The sequence below is a fragment of the Typha latifolia genome, chromosome 8 (genome assembly GCF_019914945.1).
Source record: "Typha latifolia isolate L0001 chromosome 8, TyphaL0001v2, whole genome shotgun sequence".
NCBI lineage: Eukaryota > Viridiplantae > Streptophyta > Magnoliopsida > Poales > Typhaceae > Typha > Typha latifolia.
In genome coordinates, this window is record NC_133093.1 from 11141195 (window position 1) to 11153440 (window position 12246).

At 39.9% G+C, this 12246-nt stretch overlaps 3 protein-coding genes across 6 annotated transcripts; 1 reads left to right on the forward strand and 2 right to left on the reverse strand.

Annotated features, from left to right (window-relative positions):
* Nucleotides 1–57: 57 nt before the first annotated feature.
* Nucleotides 58–1231, reverse strand: LOC140794370 (peroxidase 5-like). Its single transcript, XM_073146382.1, has 3 exons — nucleotides 1013–1231; nucleotides 559–910; nucleotides 58–461 (listed from the first exon to the last, which is right to left on the reverse strand). The coding sequence occupies exons 1-3, from the start codon at nucleotides 1229–1231 to the stop codon at nucleotides 58–60; spliced, it is 975 nt and encodes a 324-aa protein (XP_073002483.1).
* Nucleotides 1232–5246: 4015 nt separating this feature from the next.
* LOC140793787 (uncharacterized) lies at nucleotides 5247–8190 on the forward strand. 2 transcript variants are annotated; one of them, XM_073145482.1, is made up of 6 exons: nucleotides 5247–5457; nucleotides 5779–5887; nucleotides 5964–6452; nucleotides 6843–7368; nucleotides 7519–7600; nucleotides 7786–8190. In XM_073145482.1, exons 1-6 carry the CDS (start codon nucleotides 5419–5421, stop codon nucleotides 7987–7989), a joined length of 1449 nt encoding a protein of 482 aa, XP_073001583.1. In that variant the 5' UTR covers nucleotides 5247–5418; the 3' UTR covers nucleotides 7990–8190. The 2 variants fall into 2 exon arrangements, with proteins under 2 accessions (XP_073001583.1, XP_073001584.1); XM_073145483.1 differs by lacking the exon at nucleotides 5247–5457 and adding an exon at nucleotides 5621–5652.
* A 915-nt stretch (nucleotides 8191–9105) lies between these two features.
* Nucleotides 9106–12040, reverse strand: LOC140793789 (uncharacterized). Of its 3 annotated transcripts, none has more exons than XM_073145484.1 (5): nucleotides 11862–12040; nucleotides 11602–11751; nucleotides 10501–10868; nucleotides 9767–10396; nucleotides 9106–9643 (listed from the first exon to the last, which is right to left on the reverse strand). In XM_073145484.1, exons 2-5 carry the CDS (start codon nucleotides 11699–11701, stop codon nucleotides 9620–9622), a joined length of 1122 nt encoding a protein of 373 aa, XP_073001585.1. In that variant the 5' UTR covers nucleotides 11702–11751; nucleotides 11862–12040; the 3' UTR covers nucleotides 9106–9619. The 3 variants fall into 3 exon arrangements, with proteins under 3 accessions (XP_073001585.1, XP_073001587.1, XP_073001586.1); XM_073145486.1 differs by having other exon boundaries at nucleotides 10501–10847; nucleotides 11862–12035; XM_073145485.1 differs by having other exon boundaries at nucleotides 9106–9638; nucleotides 11862–12035.
* Nucleotides 12041–12246: the final 206 nt, after the last annotated feature.

Sequence of the window (12246 nt, forward strand, 5' to 3'; positions counted from 1 at the left end):
TCGACTAAAGGGAATTAATTCTCCCGGAAAAATGAAAAAAAAATAAAAGTAGCATAATCAGTTGATCTTCCTGCAGTTGAGTCGTATCTCGCCATTTCTCCCGGTGAGAACTCCAACCTGGCCCATCTTGACCATAGACTGCGCAAAGTTCCTCAAGAACAAGTTGGGATTTGCTACGTATTGCTTCACCCTAGCAGCACTAGCAGAGGAGGACAAGAGTGCCACGTCGGTTTGCAGGAGACCACGATTAGCTACGACGTTGTTGTAATAGATGGAGTCAAACGTGTTTGGGCTACGTGGATCCAACGGCACGACTGGGTTAGGGTTGTTGCTCGGGCACGCCTGCTTCAGTTGGTTGGCGTAGTTCTTCTCCATGGATGGGTCCTGCTTCACAGTCGAGTTGTAGTTGTACAGTCTCTTGCTAAATGAGCTGCAGTGCGAACGACCAATGGTATGTGCTCCTGCGATTTTAAGAATATATAGAGATTTTATTATTATTATTTGTTCATTCCACACTCTATTTTACGTGTTAATTATCGCGATTTATATAAATGCTACCTGAGAGGGTGATCATGTCATCTTGGGACAAGCCTTTTCGTGCGAAAAATTGAATGAGCTGAGGGAGGGTTAGGTTAGGGGGAGGGAGGTCGGTGGTCTCCGATGCTCTCGATATTCTTCCATCTCTTCTACCGGCCGGAACGGCGTAGGAGAGTCCTCCGGCCAATGCAACGCTATCTCTTGCAGCAAATGCAAGTATATCTGCACATGAAACGTTTCTCTTGCACACGGCCTCCAAACGTAGCTTAGCCTTGTCAATGACTTCGAATCCGCGAAGGGATAAGTTCGGACTCGCAGTTTTCTCTGCGGTATTGCCGGAAACCGAGTCGATGAGCACCGACGCATCGCAGCCCTAGCATATATAGGAGCATATATATATGCAATATTTTGTTATACTAAAGCTTGAAGAGAGACTAAAATATTAGAATGTGGATTAATAGAAATATATACTAACCCTAACAAAGCAATCATGGAAGTGCAACCTCAGAAGGCCAGCGGCAACTCCGGCATTAAATCTCACGGCTTTGGTAACCTCGTCACGTACGATGGATTCAACTTGTGGGCATATCTTGTTGTAGTATCCAACTACAAGTTGGCCTTCTGTAGTAGTAGCACTTAAGAACAAGCTCACAAGAATAGTTGTTAGTGTCACCTCTCCACCTCTCATGGCCATTGGTTTCTTCTCACTTAACCTCTCTATTTAGAGTACTCCTAATTGTGTTTGGTTTGAGTGGCTATTTATAAGTGAGGAAGATGAAGAAGGTGACATTAGTTTAATCTTTTGGAGGGTTTAGAGAATTGAGATGGAGGTATAGTTGTGGGAGGGAGCAAAGGCCAAGTCCTACTATTTTCCTCCCATTTCTTTCGAGCTATTTAGAAGATATTTAATTAATTTAAGACGTGCTGTGATGTTAGCGCACCCAAAATGTTGGATAGTAATCTCAAAAGATTATTGACAACTGTGACATGAAATGATACAACCATGAAGAAAATATAGTATATGTGGAATTTTCCTCGTCTCTTTTTGGGCATTTTCAATTCCCATTTTTTCTTCTTCTTTTTCCACGTAGAAAGCATGAAGCAAAGACGTGCTACAAATTTATCAAGAGAGAGATTAACATACTTAGAACGTGCATGCAAGCCCATAATTTGCTCAATAATCCTTCATTTTTTTGGTCTGTCATCTAAGTTTAGCTGTTGTGTTTTAGTTTATATTGAATAATTTACTAGCAAATTATATATCAAAACTGGTATCATATGACCATAGGGCTAAAATTTGGGCCGGGCTCGAGTCCGGAAACATTTGGCTCATAGCAATTACGGACATTTATATAATTCACACCATAGATTAACTTTGACTAACAGAAGCACTGGGATAGAGACTATTTCGTTATCCTTGAAAAAAATAATTACATTCTTCTTTTATCTCTATTCTTAATCTTAAATAATATGCTTAAGAGTGTTTAGATTATTTTTATTTTTATATTTAATTTAAACCTAATATTATTGCGGTATTAAAGACTAAAATATAAGAATCAAATATATACACACGCGATAGTAAAGGCAAAGCAAACGGGGACCATTAGACTTCATATGTTTTTAAATACCTTTTTTTTTCGTTATTTCCAATGGCTATATTTGGCTCATATGCTGTGCGTTGACATTTAAATTAAATTAAAACACATTCCCTCAATATTAAATTAAAAAAAAAGATATAAACAACCCCACGATATTTATGATAAATCCCCAAAAAGCTATATTAAAAGGATTTGATATAGATAAATTCACGGCTAATATTTGTATAAATTGGCATCAGTTGATGTATCTGAAAGCATAATGAGAGAAATTACACTAAGAAAGAGAGGGGAAAGCCAATTAGAAGCGTAATTAGCTTAATGGGATGGAGTAATGTGCCAGCGTGGCAGCATTGGATTCTAGACGGAAGAGGAACATCCCTGTAATATCTGGACAGGTGTCTCCGGATCAAGCGCCCAAGTCACGTGCAATTAGCGACCGGACGGCGTTAGGGCCCCTGATTTTGACGGGCCACGTTTCCAGCCTTTGTCCTCATTGGATGGCCCTTGTTCACTGCTGCTTAATACCCTCGCTTTAGAGGAAATTACCGTAATTGCCACTTTGTTAGTCTTTTCAATGTTCTTTATTGGAGCTATACATCGCTACATCTTTGTAATTATATTACACACTCTTTATTTATACTAACTACTAATAATAATATTAATTTATACACCACGTTGTAGACGAGCTTTATTGACCAAATTATTTTTTCTACTAGTATCCTAAAAAGGTAATTTCACAAAGGATTTGTAAAATTTGAACGCGTTCATATTTTTATTATAAATTTGGATCACATGAGTAAAATAAATTAAATTAATATAAATTTTAAAATGTTATATATATATATATATATATATATATATGAAAGATGGAAGATTAATGCTAAATGAGGGTTGATGTGAGTACGAGGCTAAGGTGGATTATTTGTGCTGAAGTGGTAGATGATTTGGTGGTGAAATTAGTGAAAATGGTGAGATTTAGAGTATAGGAACGTAATGGAGCTGATAATGACGCGGGATAATGAAGATTGTTAGCATTAAAAAAGAAAAGAAAATTGACGAGTGAGTAAGAAGGAGCTAGCCGATAGCTAGGGTTTAAGGGAAGAGAGAGAAGATGATCAACTCTATTGGATTAGTTCAATGAAGGCTGTTCTTATATTTCGCCATTTGAATGTCGTTGGTCGAGCGATCAACCACACGAGTCCAATACTTATTAAAAAATAATAAATTATGAATATTAAAATAAATATCGGAAGATGAATCAATTAGGCTCCTATCACATTAGTTGAGCTCAAACATTTTTAAAATATATACCAGACCTAAGAAAAATAAATAGGAGAAGTCGTGTAACAATAATGTATCTAATCATGTTGCTTATGATGATGTTTTGGTTTGATAATCTTTTTTTGTCTTAATGTTTTTCTTTTTCTCGATTACAATGATTTTTTTTAGCGCAAATTCTTCTAAAACCAAATCTATTATTAAAACTTATGAAAAAAATATGTGAGAATAAAGGCTTTCCTTTCAAAAAGCCTTTGGATGAAAAATATAAGCCTTGAATATTAATAAGAGATACCATCTATTATATTTCCACAGAGAGCATAGAGAACAATAAAGACTGCATTCCCGGGCCCTCCCTCCTCTGAAATCCTCTTGTCCACGGCACGTACGCCGCTAAAAAGCTAATGCCACCTTCTTTTTCTTCTTTATTTTTTCTCTGTCTCTCCTTTTTACTTAGGTGTTTTGCTACTCAATACTCAACTACTCGGCAAACGATACTATGAGATCAATTAATCCACACTTGAGTACAAAACTTTGGTCAAACCTCACAAACATTCACAATATAAAAGCCAACAACGCATTAAGCCGTCCGTTGACACCGAACCTGGAAAGAATATTTCTTAATAGAAGTGGTGCTCAACTTTGGAGTATAATTTAATGAGTGGCATTAATTTTTGAAGTGGAAGCATTGCCTTGACAGGAGAACAACTGACAAGGATTGGATATAACACGAATGGATGTCTGAAACCTTCCATGCCACTTTTCACCTAATGCCATTAATATTTTCTCCCTCATAATAATAATAATAATAATAATAATAATAATAATTCTGTTCCTGTTTGGTCTTATCACCTGAAATGAATAATCTCTTGTGTCCATGAAGAAAATTTGGCGTGTAGGAAAAGTAACGCACGTTTAGGGACAGAGTTAATGCGAAATATTCTTCTATAGAGAAATGAGTCATATACTATTCTAACGGACGCCTCGAGGTCTCAGAAGTTAGTTGGAGATCAAATTTTAATCCTTTCTTTTTCTCGTAAACTTAAATGAGAGTAGTAGTAAGGTAGAAAAAATAATGTGATTTTTATTTTCATTTTCTCTGAATAATTTATATAAAATTAGAGAGTCAATTGGACAAATAGGCTCTAAACGGTAACGTAGTTAAATTAGAGCTCCAAACTAAATACCGCTGAGTTAGATATTTTAAATCACTGTACTCTTTGAATTGCCGATGAGTTAAACCGAGTCGAGCCGAGCTGAACTGCTTAGCTAAGCTAAAAACATGTATATTTACTTTTTCACTGCCTGTGGCCGGGCTCTAATCTGTGACCAGCCAGAGAACTGCTTGCCGAACGCTTAAATAAACCTAATTTTCTTTGCCAGTGAACAAAACTACCTTTAAAAAGGAAACCAGAAAGTGTAGTATCTACTGCCTCTTCTCGTGCTCTGTCTATATTTTCGTACGGTTATCACATAAAAAGGACAAAAAAGTAGAGGAAAAGAATACTCGGTCTATCATAGCAAAAAATTTGTCCTTGTAATAATCTCCCAACCGGCATCAAATCTCCTGCCAGTATCCGTATCTAAAATCAAATCACAAAGAGACAATAATCCTGGAAACGAAAATTGGATTTTTCCAAATGACCGCCCACATTTCAAATGTATTACACAAAACTTCCGTTTTTTTAATACGGAAGGAATTTGGAAATATGCAAAAGGGAAGTGGTTTTTTCGCAATAAGAGCATAAGGTAGGCGCTTATTTGTAAAAGTTTCCAGAAAAACGTTAGTGGCAAGATTGCAATAAAGACCAACTCCAGCTGCATCTATTTCTCAACGAGTCTCTACTCTCTCTACTGTTCCCTAAACTTTATCCCCACACCAATCAAAAATGCTAACTTGCTTATAATTTAAGGCTAAATTGCGAATTTCGACGCCGGAATCCAACGGCTTCCACTCTTCTTCTTCGTTGCCTATTTGGCTCTAACTCAATCCGAGAGACTCGCAATGGAATACGAGCGAATCCATAAGCCTTCTCCTCGTCAGGTCGTTCTCTCTCTCTCTCTCTCTCTCTCTCTCTCTCTCTCTCTCTCTCTCTCCGTCTCTCATTTCAAGTGCTCTTCATCTCATAGATTCCCATCAATAACAGCCTCTGCTTCGATTTCGCTGCATTTCTTGTCGGATTCCCCTTTTCTTTTTCCTGACTTAGTTCCGTACCAGATTTTAACGGCTGATTAATCCGTGAGAAATCTTAGATGGGTTTCTTTGGGTTTTTGGATTCGATGAGTTTCGCATGTGAAAGTTTAGATTTTTAGCTTTTTAATGCTTGAAATTGGTAATTTTTTGACGTTGGGGGTCCTGTTCCAGAGCGGTGGGTTTTCCCCGAGGAAACTCCGGGCGATGCTTCTTGGATTAGAGCAGCAGCGCAAGGAGGAGGAGCACGCCGAAGAGGAGGACCTCGATCAAGAAGATAAAGGTAAAAATTTCATCTTTCTTTTTACCAATAGAAGGACAATCTTTGGAAAAATCCTAGTTACATCGAATTGTTTCAGGCGCTAGTGCGGCGGACAGCTGCCGTGATGTAGAGTACTCCACCTCTACGGAGACATCAAGTTGTGGCCACCGCTCCATGGGCGGATCAAGAATTAGGACGCAGGACGAGGACAGCTTCGACTCCGAGAGCGTTTCCTCTGGTTTCGATTTCCACAAGGTGGAGCGAGCTGGGCCAGCTCAAAGATTGCCGTTCTCCAAGCCGGCGCCGTCGAAATGGGACGATGCGGAGAAATGGATTGCGAGCCCCACGTCGAACCGGGGAAGCCGGGCGAGCGGTGGGCAGGGCAAGAAGTCGAATTTGGTCGGGGTCGGAAGCCGGCCGCCGCCGGCAACCAAGGTGGTTATGGAGGTGATGGAGGAGGCTGAGAAGGCCAAGAAAGAAATAGGTGGATTGAAGGTTGTGAGTTGGGTGAGTGGGACTTTCCCTGTGGTGGATTCTGGAGTGAAGCCTAGGATTATGGTTGACAACCCACTTGCTGATTCTACTGGTAAGGAAGTTCTCTTCTTCTCATTTTTAGTTCTTGTGATGTTGTTATTTCTCTTATAAATTTTTGATTAAGTAATGCGGTGGAACATTGAAGAGTTCAAATGAAGTATAGTTGAGGTGGAGAAAGGAAAATAATGGAAATTAAAACTCTGGTAACATTAGTTCTTTATCTCCCTTCCTTTTTGTCATGCTTAGTAAGCTTAAGACAATTCAAAATCTCATAGGACTTTAGATTGATTTATTGTAAAACTTATCCTAGCTTGCTGATAGTATGCTAACTTGGTTTTGTTGGAAAAATAGCTACAGAATCTACACTATTTTGTTCCCTGATTAATCTGTAATGAATATATATATTGGAGTATTCATTTGATTTTACTTCTACCTTTGCTAGATCCTCTTGAATATTCATGTCTTCCATCGCTTTCTGCCGCCCATCTTAGTCAGCATGATTCAGCTGTATCTGTTCCAGCTTCTTCAGACATTGAAACACCTGATGCAATTAGGTCTGTATCAATGAGAGACATGGGCACGGAAATGACTCCTATTGCAAGCCAAGAGCCTTCTCGGACCGCTACTCCTATTAGAGCCTCAACTCCAAAGCGCAGCCCAAATTCTTCGCGATCATCGACTCCACCGCGAGCCACTCCAAATTCATTTCCAATTGAGTCAGCTGATTGCAATGGTAACTCTAACAACGGGGAATTCTCTGAGAAGGAGCGACAAGCGAAAACCAGGAGAGAAATATTGGTCCTTGGCCAACAACTGGGTAAGACCAATATAGCTGCCTGGGCAAGCAAAGAAGAGGAGGAAACTAATGCAACCGTTAAGTTTGTAACATCAAGTCAGCCAACTAAAAGTGTTATTGAGACTCGTGCAGCAGCTTGGGACGAGGCAGAGAAAGCCAAATATCAAGCCAGGTAGTTCAACTCTGGGCTCATTTGATCTCATCTGTAAAGATCTCTAGATCTCTTTCATTTCTTCTCTTTCTACGATGATACAGTTTGTGTTAGTGTAATTCCTCTAGTTTATCTTTATATTGTTCTGAGACCAGCAAATCTTAATTCTAGGTTTCTGCGGGAAGAGATTAAAATCCAAGCCTGGGAAAATCATCAGAAAGCAAAAGCTGAAGCTGAAATGAGGAAGATAGAGGTAGATCTTTTCATATTTCGTACTCTTTTACGCTTCATGTATATAAATTCTCGTGGCGCTAAGGTAAGATATCAAATTCCAATGGGATTACTTGCAACCGTGTATTGGAAGGACATCAGTATAGGATGTAAAGCTTGTAAATAATTAAATTTTCTGATTGAAGGAGATATTGCCATACATCGCAGGTTAAGATAGAACAAATGAGGGCTAGTTCGCTAGAAAGGCTTTCAAATAAGTTAGCATCTGCTAGGCATAAAGCTGAGGAAAAGCGAGCAGCAGCGGAGGCCAAGCGAAACAAGCAAGCGGCGAGAACCGAACGACAAGCTGAATACATCAGAAGAACAGGTCGCATTCCTTCCTCATTTTCCTGCTGGAGTTGGTGCTTGTGATTTCCTAAAGAATCAATCGCTAACCAATCTGGAACCATAAAGCCCATGACGCAGCCGAGTTACAGTGATGCTTAGAGTTGCATCCTCTCCAGTTGTTCATCTCTGTGTAAAGGAAGAAGGTTTCCATTTGTTATGATCTGTTTCTTTCAACCATGAACTCCTTTCCAAGAAATGAAAGTGGCATCATCATTCTTTTGTTTATCTCTATTCGTTCTGATTCTTTTTTTATCTTCACTTAGAGTTGAACTTTTTTCGTACTAGAATGAGAAATCCTGATCTCAGTTACTATAGAATAATTTTAGTTACATTACGTGGACTTCAAAAATCGGGCTCCCACGCAAGGCACGTCAAATTCGTAGAAGTTTCGGTTCCTATGTCGACGTAGCCCCGCACGGACCGCTCATAAGGACTCCTCCTTTCTTGGATCCCAAGAGATCTCTAGAGAGAGAAAACTATTCATACATATATAGACAGAGATGGGCAGAGAGAGAGAGAGGAGGAGGAGGAGAAGGATGGAGGACGGATCGGTACGGTTGACACCGGAGGAGAGAGATCGGATCGACCGAGTGGCCCACTTCGTGGCCAGGGATAGAGACGGGGATTTGACGGAGAGCATCCTCTTGAGACTCCTTAAGATAACGAGAAACCACCGGAGGTGGGGTTTCCTGTCCCCGGACAACCCCCACCACTCTTACTACCTCCGCCGCAAGATCTCCGAGCAATGTCGTGCCATCCGGCCTCCTCGTTCCTAGCCAAAATTACTCTGTCAATATGAAACTTTTTTTCCCCCATTTTCTTTGCTATTTTATTTGATTTATATGATAGTTTGTTTAGGAATAGGTTGGGGGCGGATAAGGAGACGAGCTCCTCGTAACTTTGTTTTTGTCGTCGTCGTCTTTTTTTTTTTTTGTATGGAAATTACAAGACGAATTGTAAGGGACCAAAGAAACAAATCAACAAACACTTGATATGCTTGGAAAAGAAAAATCATCAAATGCTGTTCTAATAACTCAAGAATTAGATACCATTCAATTTTGTCAGTCCTCTAACTTGCCCTCATAGGCTGTGATTGACCAAGGAGCTATTGGATAATAAAAGGATGTCGGAGAATATCAATACCTAGAACAACATAAAATTTTGCATACTGGTCCTGGGAGCAAACTATTAACAGAAGTTCATATTGAAGCACAGCAAGATGAATAAGAATCTAGAAGGGATAACATTACCCGCTTGATTCTCAAAGGTGGCCATTAATGGCCAAATCAAAAAAAGCACTGAAGGTGAGATCCCTCGAGCAAATTATTTGCTAGGTTTCTCTCGTTAGCTCAGCTGACAGAACTATAAAAAAGCTATGATGCCATACAATGAGTAGAGACACTTACAAGAGGCTACCTGAACCAGGCTGCCGGATTCCTCATGCACCAACCTCCGTCAAAACTGCGCGACCACACTTTGGCACTTCAAGGCCTCTGCTCTCTATCTTGGATTTGTGCGCTATACACAGTTGACATTGTATACTTGTCTTCTAGATAAGTATGAAGGAATAGAACATGGCATCTATATATGATGTCAAACAGGTGCTCTTAAATTTGATCATAAAAACCTTCCATGACTCATACTCTTGAGATTTTTATACTCCTGAACTATAACTGCACTGAAACATAATACTGCATATCAGCAACAATTATAAATTTATAGAGTTGCAGTTTTCCAATCTAGAGGTCTAATACAGTACAATGACCACAAAAGGAAGGGTTTGAATTCAAGAATAATCTACCTCCTGTGAGGGAGGGCAAGGAGCAGCATGCGGCGGCCGCTGCTGTATGGGCTGAATGGGCTGATGATAAATGGAGTGCATGGCAAACTTCCGGTCAATCCAGGCACGGAGAACTGGTCCCTTGAGGTTCATGAAAACACATCTATCATGCTTATCTTGAAAAGCTTCACAAGCAGCTAGAAAGGCTTCTGAAGAAATGTTGCGCAATGATTTCAGTTTGGATATGCACTGCTCGATTGAGTAAGACTTTGGCCTGAAAGCAATCTCTTGGCTGAGGAGCTCACTAGCAATCTCTTGTTGCCGTCGTCCAATCTCCACCAGCTCTTCCAAAGCTCTCGAAACAACAAAGGTCCTTTCACTGAGACCTGAGCTAGAGACATCATCAGAGGCAGAAGCATCATTACCCTTGTTATTACTAGCAACAGGAGCCGTTCTATCCTTTTGCTTCTCAATAGATGCATTCTTTTCAGACAAGCTATGGGAAGAAGAGCTATCCTCCCCTATATCACTCAGATCAACTGCCATTGCATCCATTTGGCTTTGATTTGATGTGTCCTTCACAAAAAATAACTTAAGGATTGGATAAGCTGGGAAAGGTTTGTCGCGGCACTTTGCAAATTGTGGATTTATCTATATTATAAAACAAGGAGAAAAAGTATGTTCAATGAGTAAGATCACTGAGGACAAATTATTCAAAACGCAATCCTTAAATGGATAATTCAAAAAATATATACCACTACTATACGTTCCCAACTGGAAGGGTCCTCAGGTTTAGGTAGATTTCGAACTGGATCCCACTCCCACCCACTCATTGTGGCAACATCGTTGTACAACCTGAATATGTCCTTCAGGACCTTTAATCGATTCTGAAGATGGCCTTTATTAAGATTCAACCTTGTTTTAGCATTAAAGGCGGCAACTATCCGGATCCATGCACTTTTTGTAAATAATCCATTGACGAAATTTCCTTCAAAGTATTCTTGTTTCAGAATTCGCACCAATGCTGCATCAAGAGTTCGCGTCCAATTTGCAATCCGTGCCCTTTTAACAGATTCTCCAGCGACTTTCTTTTTTGGCATGCCTAATGCAGTGGCGTAGAGACCTATCAGGGCCAAATAAGTACGAACAAAACTTAAGCTAAGGAGACTAGTAAAAATTCTGCGTTACAAAAGGAAAATACTGGCAACAGTAAGACAAACAAAGGAATCAAATAGACTGGCAAAACTTTTTACACCCAGAAAAACGAGAGAAATGATAGCAGACATGTTAAAATGTAAAGTTCAACCATCAGCCATAACCAACTGATAATGCGCCCTACATGGCTGGAACCATAAGCAATAGATCAAAGAGATTTTGGCCATTATTCATTCAATTGTTCCTTCCCACTGCTGCAAAATTGCATCCCATTTGTATAGGTACTCAAGCTCTCTAACTAGAACGGTAACCTCAAGAATGTCTTGCAAAAAAAAAAAAAAAAAAAGAATTAAGAAAAAAGAGATCTGTTTTGCCCACATCCGACTAAGACTGCTCATCCTCAACTCAGTTAAGGAGAAAAACACAGATAAATTGCAAGATGCCAATTTGAACAATTCACGAATATGTCACGAATGAAATGATAATGAGTTGAAAACAACGTCCAATTCAATTCAGTGTAAATAAGATATCAGCTCTTCAAGGAGATATAATTTACTTCGCATGTATCTATCTGTCAGTAATCGCATAAGATAGAACAAGCCTACAAAACAAGTCGAATAAGTTGATACCACGAGAAAAAGGTCCAGGATAGAGAGCAAGCTACAATTAAGATCCAAATTAACAATATAAATAAGCAATACCTCTTTTGTCCCAAACAAGATCTCTACTTCTCTTCCTAAACTTTGCCTCTTCTTTTATCGCTCTCCCTAAGTCGTTTTGAGCCGATGCTTCGATCATCATAAATGCCACTGAGCCACTCCAATGCCTCAATCTCCAGAAATCTTCGAATACTTCCAAATTCATTCGAAGAAAGCCAAAAGAAACAATTTAGTAACGCAAATTTCTCGAACTGAAGCAAACGACTGGAGATAAAGGACCAAAGAGAATCAAAAACCTGTACCTAAGAGTTCGGCGGAGTTGAGATCGACGAATCCCGAAGCGAAATGGAGAGGGTAAGCGATTAGGATTTCTCCTCCCGGCGAGGAGAGGAGAGGCGAGGAGAAGAGCGTCGGAGGAAGAAGAGGGGGTTAGGGGATAGGAATAAGGAAAGGCGAAGAAAATTGGTGGGTAGGTCGGAATAAAGTTATTGCAGGGTCTATTCTAAGATAAGGCCCTTCTTCCCCTCCACCAATCCAATCCGTGGATTGTTATTCGGGGAATCGGATGTCCTGGCCGTCGAATCGACCTCGAGATTCGCGTTATCGGAGAGATTCGAACGGCTCCGGATAATCCTTTGCCTCTGGAAATATGAATGCGGAATAAGCCCAAACCCGGGTATTCGTCTG

Excerpts from the sequence above, each read along its gene's own strand:
- LOC140794370 (XM_073146382.1), bottom strand. The coding sequence starts at position 1,231 with ATGGCCATGAGAGGTGGAGAGGTGACACTAACAACTATTCTTGTGAGC. Across the intron at positions 911-1,012 it reads TCCATGATTGCTTTGTTAGG|GGCTGCGATGCGTCGGTGCT; the intron begins GTTAGTATATAT and ends TATATATGCTAG. Across the intron at positions 462-558 it reads TGACATGATCACCCTCTCAG|GAGCACATACCATTGGTCGT; the intron begins GTAGCATTTATA and ends TTAAAATCGCAG.
- LOC140793787 (XM_073145482.1), top strand. The coding sequence starts at position 5,419 with ATGGAATACGAGCGAATCCATAAGCCTTCTCCTCGTCAG. Across the intron at positions 6,453-6,842 it reads CCCACTTGCTGATTCTACTG|ATCCTCTTGAATATTCATGT; the intron begins GTAAGGAAGTTC and ends TACCTTTGCTAG. Across the intron at positions 7,601-7,785 it reads CTGAAATGAGGAAGATAGAG|GTTAAGATAGAACAAATGAG; the intron begins GTAGATCTTTTC and ends CATACATCGCAG.
- LOC140793789 (XM_073145484.1), bottom strand. The coding sequence starts at position 11,701 with ATGATGATCGAAGCATCGGCTCAAAACGACTTAGGGAGAGCGATAAAA. Across the intron at positions 10,869-11,601 it reads TCTTGTTTGGGACAAAAGAG|GTCTCTACGCCACTGCATTA; the intron begins GTATTGCTTATT and ends TGGCCCTGATAG. Across the intron at positions 10,397-10,500 it reads GTTGGGAACGTATAGTAGTG|ATAAATCCACAATTTGCAAA; the intron begins GTATATATTTTT and ends TTTATAATATAG.